Raw genomic sequence first — 21812 nt, forward strand, 5'->3', positions numbered from 1 at the left:
CAGAAACTTAAGTGAAAGAGTCTTTTATTCTAAAATATCTCATAGTTTTTTGGCCTCCTGTATCACAGAGTCAGAGCTTTATTTGACTCATAGTGCTGAGTTATTAAAACAGGTGTCTTTTTCCTGGTGTACTGGCTCATGTCCTAACATATTCAGTATTACTTAGCATGCAAATTTATTCGTAGACTATATGAACCATTCCATTTTACTCCTGTTTAATACCAAACCAGGCTTTTATCAAAACATTGTGCTACTGAGGTCCTCTAAGATTTGTCTCTTTATGCTTTCTGTAATATGTTCTTCATATTGCTAAGATATTCTTTTCATTGCACCAGTTAGCTTTTATAAACACCTCACTAATTTCTCTAATAAATGTTGCTGTTAGGATGGACGTTTGAAGCCAGGAGATCAACTTGTCTCAGTAAACAAGGAATCCATGATTGGTGTATCATTTGAAGAAGCAAAGAGCATAATTACCAGAGCCAAGTTGAGGTAACTACCCTATCCATAAGATAGAATGAATCATTTAGCATGTCTCCTTAAAAATAGGAATTTAAGATGTAAGTACTTCAGGCCCTTAAAAAATATTTGAAACATTATCCTAAATTTCAATAGTACTGTATTCATAGCATATTCATAAATGATTTCTTTTTCATATTAGGTCAGAATCTTCCTGGGAGATAGCATTCATAAGACAAAAATCTGATGGCAATGATCCAGAAAATCCATCATGTACATCCCTTTTACAAGCTTCAGGAGAATATGAACCTCAAGCCTCAACATTTAGTCTTCTTTCTTCTCCCCCTGAAATACTAATTCCAAAGACCTCATCCACTCCGAAAACTAAAGATACCATTTTGCCTTCTTTTAAGATAAGTCAGGTAATCTTAAATTTCTCTGTGGAATACACACACACATGCACACACACACACACACACACACACACACACACACACATACACACCCACATTCCATAAATTCCCTGTATGTTTTTATGGTTATTAGATACATATAGAATTATAATTTTAGTAATCCTGTTTGTTAACAAGTATTTTCTGGAAAGTTTTTTTGTTTGTTGAAGGGTATTATGCTGTATTATCAATAAACATAATTTTCAAGTCAGTATGTCTCATGTCCAGAAGCCTGATCAGTTAGCAGATGTCAGTGTGACAAAATGGTGCAACAAAGATGTGGCTAAATATCTTTCAGAGCTATGTTAGGAATGTCATATTTAGTTCTAGACAAGTCTCTGATATGGGTCAGTTAATTATCATTTCTGTTTTCTGTTTGACTGAAGTTAGGCCAACATTTTGTTCCTTGTCTTCTTTCCTACACAGTAAGTGTAATCCTGATCATTTAATCTAGGTTAGATATTGCTTCCCTATAACGTATGCTGGAGTATGTTCACCCTATTAGAATTATACAGAATGGAGGATTTCTATATCAAAATTGATAGTCAATTATGAATTACTACAATGCCCTAATAAATCCCAGTTATAAAATACAACACATAGTCTTTATGTTAGCTGTAAAATAAATGAGAAAGTCAGGTAGGCTTTCAATCAGTGCAATAAAATTTGTCAGAGGTTACTTCAGTTTCAGATACATTCTGATCAGAAACAGAGCATAAGATTTTCTGTCAGCCCCTTATACTTTGTCACCTGGAATTACAATACCTTTTAAGTGACAAGGTATGTGACCTGGTATTTTGTTATCCTTGGATATAGTAGAGCTGAAGGTAATTTTTACCTTTAATTCTAAATTGCTTTGTTTGAAAATGAATTTGCCACATTCTAGAGATTTCATACTTTTTTGGAATATTGCTTTAATCTCTTTGACTATTCTTTTTATGTTAACATGAGCTTCTACTCTGGTCTTTGACCTACTTTAGAAAATGACATTACGTGGTTCCTCATTTTCTTTCACAGATAAAGACTGGATACAAGAAAACAGAACAGACTCCAATTACGTCTTCAGAAAACAGCCCCACAAATATGCCTAATACAGGTAAATGCACATTTAATTCCTCTTTCCTGTGATTTTTTCAATTACCCTCTGTCAATGAGGAGTAGATAATGTGACTTAATAGACTTTAAAGAAGGGTGCATTATGCCTTTTTTCCTTCAGCGAATAAAAGAGGAAAATGAATGTATTGTCCAGTGGTCCCTTTTAGATTATGGCTTTTATTGGAAATTTCCCTGAACAAAAGGTTGAAATTTTAAAAGACACATTATCATAGTAGTGCCTATGAAACTATAATAATTAATGAACTGTTGAAACTAAATAATGAAAACTCTTCTATAAATCAAGATGAGATTGCCTTGTCCTTTTATTGTAATATTAGTGAGATATATTAAGTATAACTTTCAGAAACACATTGGAATAGGAAGGATAGATTAGGAAAAAATTTTATTTAACTTAATTAATTAATTAATTTATTTTTTGCCATAGGGTGAGTACATTCACCAGAGAAAGATAGAGAGGGAGAAAGTGAGAAATCATCCCCCGCTGCCTGGTGGAGGATGACTATGCCAAAATCCCTCTGGTCCATTCTCCTCTCAGAATTTTGGGCACACACGCGCAAGTGCCCAGCATGATTTTCAGACTGTTGGGTTGGGGGCTTAAACCATGGCTGGCCATGTATGAGTCCAGTGCCTTAATCACGACACCAGCTGCTGGCCCCTATATTTTGTTTTTAAGAAGAAACAATATGGATGTAAACTATAAATTTATAAATTCACTATTCTGAATTCATTATTACTGGTTTTAACTACCACGAAGTGATTTACTGACTTTTTAGAACAATAAAGCATTAATTGTCACTCAAATCTTGAAGGAAAATAGTAAAGGTCATTTGATGAATAAAAATAGGAGATCATCCCAAGTTGAGGAAGTATCCAGAGCAAAAGCACAGAGATGAGGACTACTAGATGGCCAGGTGATCCTAGGAGGCAGGTCTGACTAGAGCAAAGGAATAATCCTGAATAAACTGAGGTAAATTTATACCAGTGATTATAAGAAATCATGCTGGGGACCAGCAGATGATGTAAAGGTTACGTTGCTGGACTCCCACATAGTCAACCATGGTTCAAGTCCCAGACCCAGTGGCTTAAAACTCACACCTCATGTGTGCATGTGTGCCCAAAACCCTGAAAGGAGAATGGAAGAGAAGGGATTGCAGAATGGCCATCACCGGGGCGGGGAGGGAGAGATGGTTTCTCATTTTCTGTGCCTCTGTCTTTTTCTCTCTGCCAAGCCCATGTGCCCTATAGCAAAAATCTCTCTCTAAAACAAACAAACAAACAAACAAACAAACAAAAACAAGTGATGCTGAATTTATGGGCCAGATGCTGGAGCAGTGGTAATGCAACAAGACCCACATGGGAAAGGTCCCAGAATGCATGTGTGTCCATGATCCAGGCCAGTTGGAACTGGCATGAAGATCCTTTTAGAGATGCCTGTCTCTCTCTTCCTTACTCATGGGAAAGAAAGAAAGGAAGAAAGAAAGGAAGAAAGAAAGAGAGGAAGGAAGGAAGGAAGGAAGGAAGGAAGGAAGGAAGAAAGAAACTTTTAAGAAAAGAAATGGCGCAGGCCCACAGGTGGCATGAAGGTGAAGGCAGCTGGATCCTACATGACTGACTTGACAGTTCCAGTCCTGGACCCAGCGGCTTGAAAAATCATACCAGGTGTGCGTATACATGCCCCCGAGATCCAAGAGAGGAGAATGGAGAAGGGACTGTGAGCTTGCCATCCACCAAGGAGGTGATATCTCACTTTCCCTTTCTCTCTCTGGCAAGCACATGTGTCCTATAGAAATTTTTTTTTTAAATGATGCAATTAAAATAGAACTCTTCCTAGGGTAGAAATAGCATTAACTCAGTCCACATGACCATAACAGGCAAGATATTTCTGGGGTGGGTAAGCAAAGTCAACTTTAAATTATCTGTAGGCACTTTAATATACTTTGTGATTTGTTATGTACTTATGACTTTTTATAATAGCATCTGCCTTAATTCTCCTGCACTAAGTCTTTTGAAACTGAGACAAAATACTGATGGGGAGAAATATCTATTGAGCGTTCATAGAATTAATCAAATTATGTAGATTCTGTATTTATAAAAAATTTCTTCTAAAAGAGTAACTAGAACCAAAGATCCATGACAATAATAAGCTGTATTCTGAAGTGTTATCTCACTCCCTTAGAGATGAGCCAATGAAAAGCTTGAAGCTGGGATAGAGAGATGCCATTAGCAAATAAGGAACACCATCTTGAGGGGCTTTTCAGGTCAGGCTATTCTGAATTACTAAAGTATGCTGGATTTATGTGCAGGCCCTCTTAAAGTTTTAACTTGAAAGTAGAGGTCCAAGTCTCACCACTATGGCACAGACACTAGAATCACAGGCCCACAATGCTGGAGGCCGTGTGAGAAGACTCCAGGTTTGTGCTGTGGGTCTCCTAAACACACTAGATGCAAAGCCAAAAGAAAACAAAATTCTGTCAGTTCATGATAGTTTTACATTAAATTTCCTACTAACAGTGACTCTGCATTAATATTAACAATACTTAATAGTCGTCTTAGTAGTGTTCTATGACTTTATTGATTTTACTTGTACAATTCCTATGAGGCAGTCTGTCTTTTTCCACCTATCTTACAGATGAAGAGTCTGATGATGAAAGATGCTGACACCTTTAGGAATATTGGTTGATAAAGTAGTAAGAGATTAGAGCCCTAACATTGGCACATACTAGCTGTGTGACTTTGAGCCGATTTCACCTTTTTGAACCTTGGGCTTTTCATCTTGAGATAGAAATAACATCTATGTCATTGCCGTTATTATGAAGGTTAATGTGCTTATATACGTAAAGTAATTAGTTTACTGCATGGCTAAAACTAAGGTTAAATAAGAACTAATCCTCTGTAATTTCTACTGGCAAACGTAGCAAATTTTTTTCTCAAGATTTAGGAAAACATAAGTGAGAACTCATGCCTCAGCATATGTGAATGTTGTGTGTGTCTTTGTCTCACCTTCTTTCTTCCCTTTTTCTCTTGCTCGTTCTCATCCCCTCTGCAACCCTTCCGAATACTACGCTTGAACTGAGTAATTAAAACTAAGTCAGTCTTGAACAGAGGCCTTAACTAGGTTAGCTTGAGTCCACATGGTGTTAGTACGCTTAATTGCAGGTCAAGCACCAAGCTCATAACCATTGTCATTACTGTCAAGTCCAGACCCAAAAGATGAAAAATAAAGTTTAACTTGTCTGCTGTTTGGTCTTTTGGATCATGCCACTCCTTTATGCTATACCATAGATCTGGCACAGAATTTCTCTTAAGAAAAAAAGTGTGTGTGTATGTTTCGCCAGAATCACATGCACTCACCAGACAAAGACAGAGAGAGAGAGAGGAGATAGCAACTCCATAGGGAATGGTCACATCACAACACCACAACCCTTCTGTCCCATGTGTCCTTCCTTTCAGGATACCCAGAGTGTTTCTCAAGCCAGCAGGACCAGGATTCAAACCATGCAGTCAGCCATGTGGAATCTGGCTGCCTTAACAACCAGGTCACTTAACTAGTCATATATAGTATTTTTTATCCCATGGCCAACAATTAGGCAACATGATAACAAAGGGGACTTTATTGCCTTTAGCAGAATTTTAACAATTTCTTTCATACTAAAATCAATCTTTCTCAAGGTTTAATTCCATTTGGAGCTAAAAGTCAGTAACCATTTTTCTTTTTTCTTCTTCTTTTTTTTTTTTTATAATCTTGACACCTATAAGCTATATTAAAGATTTTACATAGAATGTTAAGGATGTGTTAAAGGTTTAGAGGAAGACTATTTATTTTCATATGCACTTCTTATGTTCTTAAGAAAGAGAATGCAAATCATCTTGTACTTAGAGACAGATGCTCTGAGAAATAAAAAAAAATTAAAACACTGCATAAAAATGTGACATTTTAAAAAGTTTTTCTCTTCCTCTTGTTTCTATGTAGAACTAGTAAAATACCATTTTAAAGTGTATTTGAAATAGTACAATTTAGAGAGTAAGGATTGACACAAATTACAGGATTTTGTTTTACAAACTGGCATATTAAATACAATGATTTTCAAGTTCTAGTCCCTTGTGGCACCTGATTTCATAGTCACGTAATGGGGACAAAGATTCATTTAAATGATTAGGGTATATTGAAGTTTATGAAAATGGATGGATGGTGTATGATCCTCAACTCTTGAAAGTCCATTTGTGCTATTAAAAATATAACCCTTCTATAAAATGAGAAATAGGATTTTAGCTCAAAAACGTCTGATTTTATATCATATTTTATGTGCAGACTTGAAATGATTTGCATTTGGGTTTTTCTAGAGTACTTGTAGAATTCACATAACAAAACCACTCTTGAAAGTCAGAGAAATGCCATGATCTTTTTGAATGTCTAATATGATTTTACTTTTTTTGAGCAAAAAAAGACTTATTTTGCAATTAGTAAGGCACTGTGATGATGGGAGCAGTGGTGGGATGTGTTTGTCTTTCAAGTTAATATTTTCATAGGATTTCACAATGCATAATTGGCCACTCTTTTTATTTATATTTTTTAGGACTTTAAGTGAAGCTATATTTTAGACTTAAAGAAAAACAAACAAAAACCATGAAAACAAAAGTGAAAATTGCTAGCTGATTAACTAGAATTATTTTGGAACAGCAGGAACCCAGAGCATATCCTGTCAAATGAAAAGTTCTATTCCAATTAAGTTTCCAATTAACGTGCACCCTGTTGTCTCTTAGATATTACTGAAGGTTGGACGGATGATTATGGACCACAAGGAAAGATTTCCCTAAGTCCCTCTGTTCGCTTTAAGACAGAGAAACTGGAAATGGTAAATCCTTTAAATTTTCATTTTTCTTCGTCAGACAACAACAGGAAGTCTTCTCATTCTTTGAAAGAAGATAAAGTACTCAGGATAATAGTTTCCTGAGGTTACTTATTTGCAATTAAGTGAATGTCAGTTTGGGTTAAATTATTTAATTCATGTTCGAATTGGCAGTTCATATAGATTCACTAGTATAAGATAAAACTTTTTGTAATTAAATTGACATTCAAATTAATCAGTCTCCTTTTCTCTGGAAATTAGAAAAATAAGATGTTTTGCAACCTGGAAACATGGGATAAATGATGACAAAGTATATGTAATTCAATTTAGTTTTTGTTTTGTTTTGTTTTTTTAAAGTAAAGGGTTGCTAAATACTAAAGAATGAAAAAATCAGATGCCCAGTCAATTTAAAAAGATGGTAGCAATGGGCCAGCCTGTGGCCTAGTATTTAAAGTAGCTACATTCTACATGACCATTCACACAGTTGTAGTCCCAGGCCCAGTGACTTGAGAAACATGCCAGGCATGTATGTGTGCGTGCCCCAAATCCCAAAAGGAGGGGAAAATGGAGGAGAAGGGATTGTGGGTGTGACCATACCCATGATGGTTGCTCTCTCACTTTCCTATTAGCTTTTGTGGATAACTTTTTTTGTTTTGTTTTGTTTTGTTTTTGTCAAAATAATATAGAAAGCGTATAATAATACATAGCTAGAATAAAACACATTTTGCATTTATCCCCACCCATATCCTTACCATTGCTTGTCCCTGTAGTACTAGTACCTTTCTCATTGCCAGTTAGAATCTTATTCATCGTCTGATTTCTGACTCATTCAATCTCCTTCATCCAGACTTTGCCATTTATTATAAAGGCTAATATTGCCCTGTCATTCATATCTGTGGCACTAATGTCTACTTTGTAGTGCTCTATGGTTCTTCACACATCTTGTTTTATCAATGAGATCATATGCTTCTTCACCACAATGTCATAATACCCATCACTGCTTAAGCAACAGGTTTATGCTTGTAGGAGAGGAAAGATTTCTTTTCTCACTCATCACCGTAGTCATAGCTGAGGCACCTATTCTAAGAGACAGATCGAAAGTTTACATATTTATATCATGTAAATTTTCTGTGACAGCACCTTCAGAAATGAAGACCCTAAGAAGCAGGAAAGCCTGTGTATTTTTATGTTTAGGTTTGATGAAGAATGGACATTCTTGGAGGCATATGATTAGACAAATGGGATATGATCCAATAGTAGTAAACTGGGTTGTGTTTGGGGAGACTTAGCAATGCTGTTTATTCAGATTCTTCTCTGTGTCCCTGTGTCTTCAAAGATAAGGATATTCCTTTCCTTCTGGTAGAGAGAGGATACCTCTCCAATGAGGGTCTTACGACCTGCTTCAGGGGAGAGAGACTCCAGTTTCTGTGATTTTCTTAAATGCCAAGGTGCCATATTTTGAGGTAGCACGCCCTGTACCTCATCATGCTTAAAAATGCTCTTCCCGATGTCAGATACTTGAGATGCCTTCTTTATATTTTCAGAATCCTTAGTGTCTTTGCTCACATGTGCTCTCTTTTTATTTGTGGCTAAAATGAAAGTACTGGCTAATGGCAAGGTTTGCAATCAGCTAATAATAACATGTTCAAAATTAGAGTGTATCAGATTTAAAAATTGTTTATTACATATCTAAAATTGTTTATTACACAATGATTGTTCTTTAATTATGTTGACCTAATATGCATTTCTAAGCATTCAAAATTTAATACTAACAATTCCTCTGAATAAGGAGAAAATTACTTAGCTAATGACATTACCTAGCAGCCTTTTTCCTTTTATTTGGCTTAAATTGTTCTAGTACATGGTGTATTTTTAAGTTCATTAATATTTTTATAGCTGTTAAAATCTAAATTTGTTTTGGTTCTAAGAAATTTGACTATCAAATCAGACTTCCAATTTTTAGTATTCCTTTTATCCTAAAATAATTTATTCTTTTTGTGGGAAAATAAATTGATAGTTTTATAGCCAAGAACCCCACATCTGTATAAATTCACATTCTCTGCTTTTATTCAAGATATATTTAGTAGAGCAAGCTTTGTTTTAGAGTCTGAAACGATAGTCCACTTAATAAAATTTTTAAATCTGTCATAATGTTTGCATATCAAAACTTTCTAAGTTTTATTTTTCACATAGTTAACATATTAATGTAATAATATTGGTATCACTTCAGTTTGAAATAGGATCTTTTATTTTAATTGTTACTTTATGGACAGATTCAGCTTTATTATCTATTACATTTTTAACATATTCCTATTCAGTAATAAATAAGACCAACATGATAAAATATTTAAAATTAAATAAAATTATATACTTTTTCTTAAATGTATATTACAAACAGCAACTAGAAAATTAATGTTAAGTTGCACAAGAAAAAGATGTTGGCTAAATACGTAGTTTTTTTAATTAATTTTTTTAGAGGTTTTTGCCTTAGGGCACATGCATTTGCAAGAGAGACAGACACAGTGAGAGGGAAAGTGAGAAATCACCCCTGAGAGGGATGACCATGATGCAATCCCTTCTACATTATCCTCCCAGGATCTTGGACACACACACACATGTGCCTGGTGTGAGTTTCAAGTCACCTGGTCCAGGACTCAAGCTGCACTTGGCCACGTGAGAGTCCAGGGACATAACCACTGTGACATCTGCTGGCCCCAATATGTAGTTATTAATAATGAGCCTACTCAGTAGAACTTTTTAAAAATAATAATTTAATTTTATTTATCATTATTTTTATTATTATTCTTTTGGAGAGTTTTTTGCTATAGGGCGCGTGCACTCGCCAGAGAGAGAGACAGAGAGACAGAAAGCGAGAAATCAGCCCCCAGGGGGGATGGTCACACCGCAATCCCTTCTCCTCCATTCTCCTCTCGGGATCTTGGGCATGCACGCACATGCGCCTGACATGAGTTTTAAGCCACTGGGTCCGGGACACGAACCACGGTCAACTACGTGGGAGTCCAGCGACAAAGCCATTACACTAACTGCTGGTCCCATTATTATTATTTTTAAAATTTGCTACAGGGCATGCATGCTCACAAGAAAGAGAGGCAGAGAGAAGGAAAGTGAGAAAGCAAGTCGCGAGGTCCAGTACTCAAATAGCAGTTGGTCGTGGCCACCATGTGGGAGTCCAGCACCTTCACCACCATGTCACCTGCTGGCCCCCTCAGTACAATTTTTAAGGAAGACAGAGAGGTTAGAATTTAATGAAGAAAATTACATGTCAAGACAATGCCGTGAATACAAGCATACCTCATTTTATTGTGCTTTGTATTATCTGCAGATAATTTTTTTTTACAAGTTGAGGATTTATGGCAACCCTGCTTCAAGCAAGTCTGTTGGTACCATTTTTCCAACAACATGTGCTCACATCGTATCTCAGTGTCATTTCCTTATTACGGTGTCTGTATGGTGGTATGGGAATAGTGATCCTTGGTGTTACTGTTATAATTGTCTTGGGGCTCTACGAACTATGGACATGTGAGACTGAACTTCATCAATAAACGTGTGTGTTCTGGCTGCTCGGTATACCATCTGTCCCCCATCTGTCTCCCTCACCTGGACCTCCCTATTTCCTGAGAAACAACAATATTGAAATGAGGCCAGTTAATAATTCTAGAATGGTCTAGGAATATAAGAGAAAGAAAGAGTCATGCATCTCTCACTTAAATCAAAAGGTAGAAATAATGAAGCTTAGTGAAGAAGGCATGTTGAAAGCTGAGATAGGCCAAAAGCTGGCCTTTCATACCAAACAGCCGATTGTAAATGCAAAGGTAAAGTTCTTGAAGGATATAAAAATTAGAACAGGAATGATAAGAGAATGAAACCACCTTATTGCCAATATGGAGAATGTTTTAGCAGTCTAGAGAGAAAATCAAACCATACGTAACATTTGCTTAAGCTAAAACCTAATCCAGATTAAGGCCCTAAATCTCTTCAATTCTGCAAAGGCTAAGAGGTGAGGAAGCTAAGAAAAGTTTGAAGCTATCAGGGGCTTGGCCTGTGAGATTTAAGGAAAGAACCCATCTCTATAACATAAAAGTTCAAGGTTAGACAGGAAGTTTCCAAGTACAACTCACAGCAAATTATCCAGAATATCTAGCTGAGATAACTAAACAACAGATTTTCAATACATGTAAAACAGCCTTATATTGGAAGAAGATGCTACCCATCTAGGACATTCATAGCTAAAAAAGAAGTCAATACCTGACTTAAGGGTTTTAAAGATGAGACTTAACCCTCGTGTTAGGGACTTAGGCAGCTGGTGACTTTAGCTTAAAGCAGTACTTTAAAAATCCTGAAAATACTAGACTCTTGGGGCGGGCAGGTGGTATGGCCGACCATGGTTTAAGTCCTGGACCTGGTGATTTGCTTTTCTTACTTTTCCTGTCTCTTCACTCTGTCCCTCTCTGGTCAAATAAAATAAATAAAGTTAAATAAAATAATTCTTAAAAAAAAAATCCTAGTGCCCTTCAGAGTTATGCTTAATCTATTTTGTTTGTGCTCTGTAAGTGAAACAACAAAGCCTAGATGATAGTACATTGGTAGACAGCATGGTTTACTGAATATTTTAAGCCAATTGCTGAAACCTACAACTTAAAAAATAAAGATTCTTTTCAAATATCACTGCTCACTAACAGCGCATCTAGTCACCGAAGGGCTCTGATGGAGATGTACAAAGAGATTAACGTGTCTCATTTGATCCTTAAATAAACTTATAAGCAGGCATGGTTCACATAGAAAATAAGAATACAATTTATTAATTGGTTTGAAGAGGAAGAATTATTGTACCTGCATGTTATTTGTATTTCTGTACCTGAAAAGAAGTGCTTTGGGATACGTGTGCCATTTCACTGATATTTACTTTACCTCTTGCCATTTTTATAACATTTGAAGAACTGTAGTGAGCAATGGTATCCCCCGTGTCATAGTTAATGAAATTTTCTTTTTATTAGGCTGCAATGCATGTGACTAATACTGCAAAGAAATTATTTTTTTTCTTATTACTTATTTATCATTCTGACCTCAGAAAGAATAAAGGACATTTATTTGCATAATTAACACATTTGCATTTAAAAGATGCAAAGGTTAAAAGATGATCTTAGTCATTGAAGAAATGATTGAAAGCTACTTTTTGATAAAAAAAAATATAAATTTTTCAATTTAAATTTATGACCTTATCTCACTGACAAGAAATACAGTATTTATCCAGAGTTCACTTCCTTTCAACAAGTGTTTTACCTCAGTTTTTCTCTAGGTTAGTTTACACTGTAGTTAATTGTATTGTACAGTTTTAGGATTGTTTAATATAAGAATCACCATGTATTGAGAGCCTTTGGTGATAGGTGCTTTATTTTCATGACTTTTAAAAACTAGTTTTTATTTCTTTATATGATATTAATCATACACACAAATGTATGTACTGTACATGTGCAAAGAATTATAAAATATGCACACATGTACCAACCACCTAGTTTAAGAATCAACATATTTAGCAAAGCTAATGTTTTTCTTCTTGACCACGTACACCTGTATTCCCTTAGAGAGGAGAAATCTTGTTTATCATTTCGATGTATTTGTAAAAAAAAAAAAAATTATTTATTAAAAATTTGTTTACCAGGACCAGCAGATGGTGTAACAGCTATGTTACTGGACTCCCATGTAGTCGACTGTGGTTCAAGTCCCGGATACAGTGGCTTAAACTCAGGCCGGGCACATGTGCGTGCGTGTCCAAGATCCTGAGAGGAGAATTATATATATATATATATATATATTGTTTACCTTCAACTTTGATTGAGGTGTTGCCAAGATTTCTCTCTCAATGTATCTCTAGCACCTAGAAAAATGCTATGCTTAGAAAATAATTGTTAGATTGGTAAATTGTTTTATAAAAATATAAATTTTGTTTCCTCGAGTCTCATGTAAATGAGCTCCCATTATTCTACATACTTAACATTTGTTCCAATTATAATATATTTTCATTTATTTCTTGCAACTTATTTTTAAAATTTCTCTTTGCTCTACTTTTTATAACTTCTTTTCACTTCTCTTTATTGTATTTTTTGGTTTGATTATGCTTAGTTCTTTGGTAGATCAGAATTACCTTTCTTTCAACATTTAAGGCCCTTACTATAACTCTGATCAGCCTCTTCCTAGATATATGCTTATAACTGCCTACTATGTAGTGTTAGCCTGTGTTTGTTTCATCTCACAAACGATGCATCATTATTATATTTACACAGTCAGTGTTAGTTCAAATTTGCCCAAGTTGGGAACCAGCAGTTAGCATAATGGCTATGTCGCTGGACTCCCACGTAGTTGACCACGGTTCACGTCCCAGACCTGTTGGCTTAAAACTCACACCGGGTGCGTGTGCGTGCGTGCCCAAGATCCCGAGAGGAGAATGGAGGAGAAGGGATTGCAGCATGACCATCCCCCCTGGGGGGTGATTTCTCGCTTTCTGTCTCTATGTCTCTGTCTGTCTGGAGAGCGCACACGCCCTATAGCGAAAAACTTCTCAAAAAAAAAAAAAAATTTGCCCATGTTTACCCATTTCTTTGTTCATTAGTCCACTTTACATTTCTGACCTTTGAGAAACTCGTTTTCCTTTTTCCCTGAGTAGCTCCTTTAAATAAATTCCTTTCATGTAGGATGATCGACAGTAAAATTTCATTTTTTATTTTTTAGAAAATATTTTGCCTTCATTCTTGAAAGGTGGTTTTGTTGGGTATATATTTCTAAAGTCAGTTATTATCTCTCAGGCCTTTCATGCTACTTTTCTAATATCTTCTAGTTTCTGTTGCTATTTTGAGAATTTAGCTGTCACTCTTCTTCTAATGTCTGTTTTATGCTCACTCACCTCCATGTATTCCTGTTTGTTGGTTGGTTTTTTTTGTTTGTTTGTTTGTTTTTGTTTTATCTTTTTCCACTAAGCTCAGCTAAGCATTTAAGATTTTTGTGGCTATTATTACTTATTATTTTCTAGTAACTTATTATTATTTCATTTACCTGGCACAGTTCCTAGATATCATCTCTATAATTATCCAGGAATAGGTTTTAATTCTCAACATAAATTCTAAAATATTAATATGTTGAGTTTATGGGTAGAAAAAAATGAGCATTTTTCAAACAGTTAAAAAAACAGAATTAAAAAAACAAAAAAACAAAAACAAACAAACAAACAAAAAACAGAATTGAGGGACCAGCAGTTGGCGTAATGGTTATATCACTGGACTTCCATGTAGTGGACCACAGTTCGAATCCCAGACCTCGTGGCTTAAACTCATGCTGGGCGCATGTGCGTGTTTGCCCAATATCCCAAGAGGAGAATGAAGGAGAAGGAATTGTGGCATGGCCATCCCCTCTCGGGGGTGATTTCTCACTTTCTGTCTCTCTGTCTCTCTGTTTCTCTCTGTGTTTCTGGTGAGTGCACGTGCCCTATAGCAAAAACCTCTCCAAAAAAAAATCAGATCAAGAAATGGTTCACTGTTGGGACCAGCATTTGGTATAAGTTTTTACCATAGGGCATATGCACTCACTTGAGAGAGACAAAGAAAGGTAGGGAAAATGAGAAATTGCCCCTGAGAGAGGATGGCTATACCGCAATTCGTTCTCCATTCTTATGGGATCTGGGGCATGCACCCACATGCAACTGCTGTGATTTTCAAACTGCCAGCTCCAGGATTCAAACCGTGATTGGCCATGTGGAATCCAGCACTTTAAACTTTATGCCACCTGCTAGCCCCTCACTAGATGAAAATTTTAAATGTTTAAATTTTAAATACATAGTCAGACTTGGAAGGAAGAAAGAAAAGAAAAAAAGAGGGACCAGCAGATGGCATAGTGGTTACATCACTGGAATCCCACATACTTGACCACAGTTCAAGTCTTGGACCTGGTGGCTTGAGGCTCATGCCGGCCACGTGTGTGCATGCGTGCCCAAAGTCCCAAGAGGAGAATGGAGGAGATGGGATTGTGGCATGGCCATCCCACCTTGGGGGTGATTTCTCTCTTTCTGTCTCTCTGTCTCTCTCTGTCTCTCTGGAGAGCACATACTGCCCTATAGAAAAAAATCTCTCTCTTATAAAAAAAGAAAAAGAATAATTCAATAATATCTGATAAAGTTGATAATGTCTATCCTCTGTGACTCAGTACTCTTTTTTTTCTAGGAATATACTTAAGAGTAATTTTCACACATTTATACAAGGATACATGAATAATGTATTGTAATAAAAAAAGATTAGAATAATTATAAAAGCCCATCAATCAAGGAATGTACAATAGTTTATATACATATATAGAATAACATTTAAAGTTAAAATAAGTGAACAAGTTTTGCAGACAATATTGAGCAATTCTGAAATCATCAAGCGGAGGTAAAAATAAAAATAATTTGCAGTGTTATGCCTTTGGATTTTACTAGTCTTGTAAAATTTGAAAGCACAAAAAAAGAGTGCATATTTTTAGGAGATATATGTTTATGTGTTAAATGGGGTTAAATTGTACACAGGAAGTTTATAGCAATCTTACAATAGTGGTTACTGAGGAATAATAAAGAAAGCTTTCAATCAAATCTAAAGTTTTATTTCTTGAAAATATATATATATTTCAAGCAAATATCAATGAGTGAGTATTTGATGACATGAGTGCAAGGGTCTTTTTTTTTTTTTTATATTGGGAGCATTTTTATAACTGAAAGGAAAGACACACAAAAGCTAAGAATTGTCATTCCATATTGTACAAAGCAAATACTATGACTTCTACACAGGGTAGGCAGAGGGTGCCACACTGAGCTAAAGAATCACTTTGAAAGAACTAATGTTCTCCCTTCCTCTGTCTCCTTGTTCCACTGTGGCCAGTGGGATTGTTAACCTGTACATTAACAAGTTGGATTTTGCCATGGTATATCCACACATTTAATTGTCTTATTGCACTTTTCTTTCTTGCACATTTTTTTCTTTCCTTATGTGTAGTTTAGTGCCTGATAAACAGCACCAAATAAATATTTGTGAATGAAATGACCAATAAGTAGACAGATCCCAACAGAGGAATAAATTTATAAGGTATAATTACCAATATTAAACTTTGCCTACTTTTTAGTTTTGATGTGATTCACACTGTATTTCTTGGCAAAATCCAGTAATATAGAATTCAGCCCCTCTCTGTGTATGGGTTAACATTAGATTTTGCTATATATAACTGAAGTACCCCAAAGAGCAGTGTGTTTCATTAGAAGTATGTTTCTCTCACACCATAAAGAAGACTGAAAGCATTAATGAGACAAAGAAATGTGGTATTATCTGTTGAAGATATTTTATAGTTTTATCAACTGGACTAGGGAGAAATGTTCACCTGCTGAAATACTCATTTTGTAAGCTAAATAATGTGATTGAATGTATAAAATAAAATGAAATTTTAAAAATGTGGAAAAAAAAAAGACTGAAAGAAAGTAAGTCAGGGCTAATGAAAAGTTCTACAGTGCCAGGGATCTTGTCTTTCTGTTCCACCATCTTGAACTATGCTCAAATTCCAGCAAACTTATTTTTTCCTTTATATCTTTTTGTTTCTATCTCTCCCTCTCTCTCTTTTTCTTTCTTTTTTTAAAAATTTTATTTATTTATTTAATTTTAATTACCCTACTTTGAAAAGAAAGGAGGCTTGGCTGGAATATTCTGTAGTACATACCCTCTTATTCCACTGGCTAGTATAGTAAATAGCAGGGCTATGGCATCAAGCTGTAGAAGAGGCTAGGAGGCCTCTTTTAGTAGATGATAACGTTTTCTGGATGGCTTGCTGAAAACTGTGATTAATTCTGTTACTAAAGTAAAAGAAGAAAAGGGACAGTGGAATACTACTGGCACTGTCTGAATTTTTAGTCAGTTATGGGTACTAAAAGGAGAAGATATTTTTTTTACAATGGAAGAGTGACAGGAAAGAGTAGATGCCAGGGGTAGCTTTTTAGCTTACCATTTGTATAAGCATGCCCCTACACAAGCCAAAAATTAGAATATATTTAACCCAATTCTTTTCAACTTCAGTTTTGCTCTCAATGACAAGATATTAGTCAAATATTATTTTTGCTTTAGAGTTTTATTTCTAAGTCGAATGTCTAGAAAGTCACGATGCATTTTTGCATAGAAAAATATGACATGACTTTCCCAACAACATAATAATAATATTCATTCACTATTTTTCTTGTGTGAAATCATATAAACTAAGAAATAGATTGATTTTTGGTTCTAGGATTATCCTTATAAATTTGGTATTAGTCAAAGTGCCAGACTTAGAAAAAAAATATTGAAGTACTAGTAGAATCAAGAAGCTAATCTTCTATAGGCAATTAATCCATAAATAGTGGACTTTCCTTAGGCATCTAATTCTGGTCAGTGTTGCTGATACTGACTTTTTTCACTGGGTTGTAAAATAAAGTTGTAATAAAAAGTTTTATTCTTTAGAGATTTGAAAAATTGCTTTACATGTGTCCTTTTCCTCCCAGGCTCTAAATTATCTTGGTATTCAGCCTACAGAGGAACAGCACCAAGCCCTGAGACAGCAAGTACAAGCAGACTCAAAGGGGACAGTGTCCTTTGGAGGTAATAGGAGATTTTATCAAGTTGTATTATTAACAGAAATTTGGTTAAGGAGTTATTGTGATCCATTTTCATTAAGAGTGCCTATTTTTAAGAGAGAATGAAAAGTAAAACCATAGGTGTTTCACATTCCCTAACTAGTATTCTTAAAAACTCAACCAGAATTACTGCTATGGCTGGGTCAGAGGAAAGAAGAACTTTGTTAGAATCTTTGAGCTCTAAACTATCATCATCCTATCACATTCTTTTTTATTTTTTTAATTATTGTGCACACATTGCTTTATTAATAACAAGGAAGTATACAAAATATAGACTTCTTAATTTTACTGTTGTGAGATTAGTTGGAGTCCTTTTTCAGCTAATGCGATAATAATAAATATTATCATTCTATATAATTATTCTAAATAAAAATAGCATAATGTACCACTTAGTTGACATGCTATAATTAAGATTTTCTACTACTAGGAATTTTTATGGTTTCTCAGTAGTTGATACTACCAATGTTTACCATCACTGTGAATGTAGTTTTGCTTTTTTTCTTTTCTTCAAATACATCCCCACAAATGGTTTGGGCTTTTAATACACATGGATAAGTTGTTTTCCACAGACATTTTATAGACACATTGGTTGTACTGTGAGTAATTCTTAACTATAGCGTGTTTTATTAAATCCATGACACTATTAATTATTTGATTGTTTTCTAATACAGTAAATGCAACATTATATCATTTTTAAAGCATCTGTATTGCTTAAATAAAGGAAATTCATCTTTTGGTTTTAAAGTGATGAAAAGATATTTTTGGTTCCATCTCCTCTTGAAAGTCACAACAAAATAACAATGAGAACAAGAAACAGAAATACATGAATGTCAAACAGAAATAACTGCAATATCTAAGGAATTGAAGAATATGAGGAAAATACATGGATTAGTGAACAAAGACTGGTAAAGCCCAAGTATCTGAGAGAGGGAAATCACAATGAGGAACAAGCTGATGTGATCCTGAAAAGTCTTAGGAATGGAAAATATCAGGTACTTCTGAAGATTGGATTTATGCAGGGAATTTAAAACAGGATTGTTAGAAATCTTGATAGGCAGAATTATACATGCTGTTCACTGCCCTTCTCAAGACACTCCAGTAGCTACCAATCCCTTAAACCTCCAGGAGGAAAGAAGTACATTTCCCTGAGAAATTAAACCAAAGAGAGTCTGTATCTATGTAGTAGTTATGAGCAGCAGAGGAGTTTGGGGGAGTGTATAGTAAGGCTTCACTCACAACGTACACCCAGATTGCTCAGTGAAATCTGCAGCCATGTTTATAAAGCTATAGGAAGGAGATTATATGATTCTCTTTGAAGAACCTAAGCAAAAATGTCAGCTGTCCACCTAATCACTCTGTAGTGAAATCTACCATTTGACAAGACAAGTTATGCACAAAGAATTTCCAGTCACCATTTTTAGTGCCTACCTCTTAACAATGAACTCACAACTAATGATCACCAGACATTTGGAGAAGTCCTTCAACATAAAATATAGATCCCAACACCGTTGGACAAACAGGAAAAAAGGAACTGAAACGTTGGGGGTGGTGATCAAGAGCAGAAGAGAACTTCAGATAAAATATAATTAACATTTGAAAAAACATAAGTGAAAAGAACTCATCCATGAAATAAGAGTAGGATGTCATAAAATAGGAACAATTCGAGAACATTTAAAAGAATTCTTGGAAATGAAAAATATAGCCAAAATTAAAAATATCTGAGGTTACATAGATGAAGCTGCTTGTGGAATGATCTGCTACTGATTTGCCAAGTGTCTTCAGGCAATTTTTTTAATTTTTTTTTTTTTACTTTCATTTGTTGTTATTATTTATTTTTTAGTTGATAAGAGAGAGAGAGACAGAAAGGGAAAGTGAGAAAGCAAGCCACCAGGCTCAGGACTCGAACTGTGGCCAGCCATGTGGGAGTCCAGTGCCTCTAACCACCATGCCACCTGTAGGTCCCACTAATTAGGATTTTATAGAAAAATAAAGAATGGGGCTGGGTTCCTAGCCTAGTAGTGAAGTGAGTCAGATTCCACATGGCAATTTTGATTTGAGTCCAGCCATGGCAGCTTGACAAACATGCTAGGTGCTTGTGTTTGCATGCCCAAACCCAATAGGATGGAGAAATGGTGGAGAAGGGACTATAGCATGACCACGCTCCATCAGGAAGTTGCTTTCTCCCTCCCTCTGTCTCTCTTCCCCTCTCTCTGGGAAGCATACATGCCCTCTGGCAATAAAAAAACATAAATGAGTTAATGCCCTTAAAACTCTTAAAGCTCTACTCTGTAGGTAGTTTTCACTGGCATCATCACTGTTATTAGCCCCATCACAATTACTATTAGAGCTACTATAACCACACCCTGGTCCAGATTTTCATCGTCAGGCTCAAGCCCACGTCTTTAAACACAGCTACTTTCCCTGCTTATTTTAGGCTGTGTTCAGTTGGAAGGGACAAACAACATCAATCTCTCTTATTTTTCTCATCCAAGAGAAAGACGACTAGTGAAAACAAAAAAGGATCCTTAAAAACTCTGTGAAAATCAGGGACCAGCAGTTAGCGTAATGGCTATGTCGCTGGACTCCCACGTATTCGACCGTGGTTCGCGTCCTGGACCTGGTGGCTTAAACTCATGCCGGGGACGTATGCATGCGGGCCCAAGATCCTGAGAGGAGAATGGAGGAGAAGGGATTGTGGTGTGGCCATCCCCCCTGGGTGGGTGGGGGGATGATTTCTCGCTTTCTATCTCTCTGTCTCTGTCTCTCTGTCTGGGGAGCACACACGCCCTACATACAGCAAAAATCTCTTTAAAAAAAAAAAAAAAAAACTCTGAAAATCAAATAGGTCCTAAGAGAGAGAAACACTAGCAAGGGTATTTTTAATTAGCAAATAATCCTATCCAGACCTTCCCCTACACCCTCAGCCTTTGCATTTCAAAGACAGAAACTCTACCAGCAAGAAATACAGGGAGAGCACAGGTCCAGAGAAGACACTCCTGGGATGAGGTCACACTTTCTACCCTCAGGGCTTCTTTGAATTCTTCATCTTTTAAATCACAAGACAACATATGGAAAACAATCAAACAATCCAAGAGGAAGATAAGATAACCTGCATTGGTGGCCACAGAAAATCAAAATACAACTGGATAGAATGTATTTTGTTAAATAGAGAGATTGATACAGACATTACTACCTGTTCCTTGCCAGCCATCAAGGTGACCCTTGGCTGTAAAGAGAGAGAGAGAGAGAGAGAGAGAGGCTGCAGGAAGAACACCAAGGACAGACCACAACGACAGCAGCCCTGGAAAACAGGAGCTGGTGACTGGTGAACCACTGCTTCCAATTCCCCTTACAATGCTCTCCAGCCAGCCCCCAAAATCACAGCTTTAGAAAAGTGGTTTTTTGTTTTTTTTTTTGAAAAATAATTTACCATAATAAATGTGGCCCCATATTTGGCTTTGAAAAGGCACGTTTTTCAAAAGTTTATTTATTGGGGCCAGCAGGTGGCATAGGTATTAAGGCACTGGGCTACCACGTGGCCAATTGCAGTTCGAATCCCAGACCCAGCAGCTTGAAACTCATGCCACAGGCATGTGCATGTATGACCAAAATCCCGAGAGAAGAATGGAGAAGGGATTGTGGTATGGCCATGCTCCCTGGGGTAGTGGAGTGATTTCTTTCTGTCTGTCTCTGTCTCTCCAGCGAGTACACATACTCTATAGCAAAAAGTCTGTTTTTAAAAAAATAAAAATAAGGGCCATCAGGTGGGCATGGTAGTTGAGGGGCTGGATTCTCACATGACCGACTACAGTTCAAGTCCTAGACCCAGAAGCAATAAAATCACAATAAATGATAGATAAATAAATAAATAAAGTAGTTTTAAAAAGAAAGAAAGAAAAACTTAAACATAAAAATAAATTTAAAAATTCATTTATTTCCTTCATATGAGAAGAAAGACCAGGGAGACAGGGTGAATTAAAACTATCTTCGCTGTTTTTGTGACACAGATTTCTGGATCCCGAGTCTGACTCAGTCTGGGATGAGAGAGCAAGAATCCACATTTTAAAGAAACTTCCAGAGAATTCTTGAATACAGTGTAGTTTTTTGTTTGCATGTTTGTATTTTAATTTTGCTACTTGGCACATGCACATGGGGGGTGGGGAGGAAGCATTGCCCATGGTGATGGTCAAGCTACAATCCCTTCTCTTCCTCTCCCCTCCCCCCCTTTCTTCTTTTTTTTTTTTTTTTTAA

General features: G+C 36.0%; 1 protein-coding gene across 1 annotated transcript in view; it reads left to right on the forward strand.

The window, feature by feature from the left end:
• The window catches only part of STXBP4 (syntaxin binding protein 4), a 175966-nt gene that overhangs the window by 39434 nt on the left and 114720 nt on the right, over window positions 1-21812 (forward strand). The window contains exons 7-11 of the mRNA XM_014589289.1: window positions 386-492; window positions 662-881; window positions 1929-2007; window positions 6789-6880; window positions 17430-17526. Coding sequence (XP_014444775.1) covers window positions 386-492; window positions 662-881; window positions 1929-2007; window positions 6789-6880; window positions 17430-17526 — 595 coding nt within the window. The remainder of the gene's footprint in view (window positions 1-385; window positions 493-661; window positions 882-1928; window positions 2008-6788; window positions 6881-17429; window positions 17527-21812) is intronic.

The sequence above is a fragment of the Tupaia chinensis genome, unplaced genomic scaffold (assembly GCF_000334495.1).
Source record: "Tupaia chinensis unplaced genomic scaffold, TupChi_1.0 Scaffold000043_1, whole genome shotgun sequence".
NCBI lineage: Eukaryota > Metazoa > Chordata > Mammalia > Scandentia > Tupaiidae > Tupaia > Tupaia belangeri.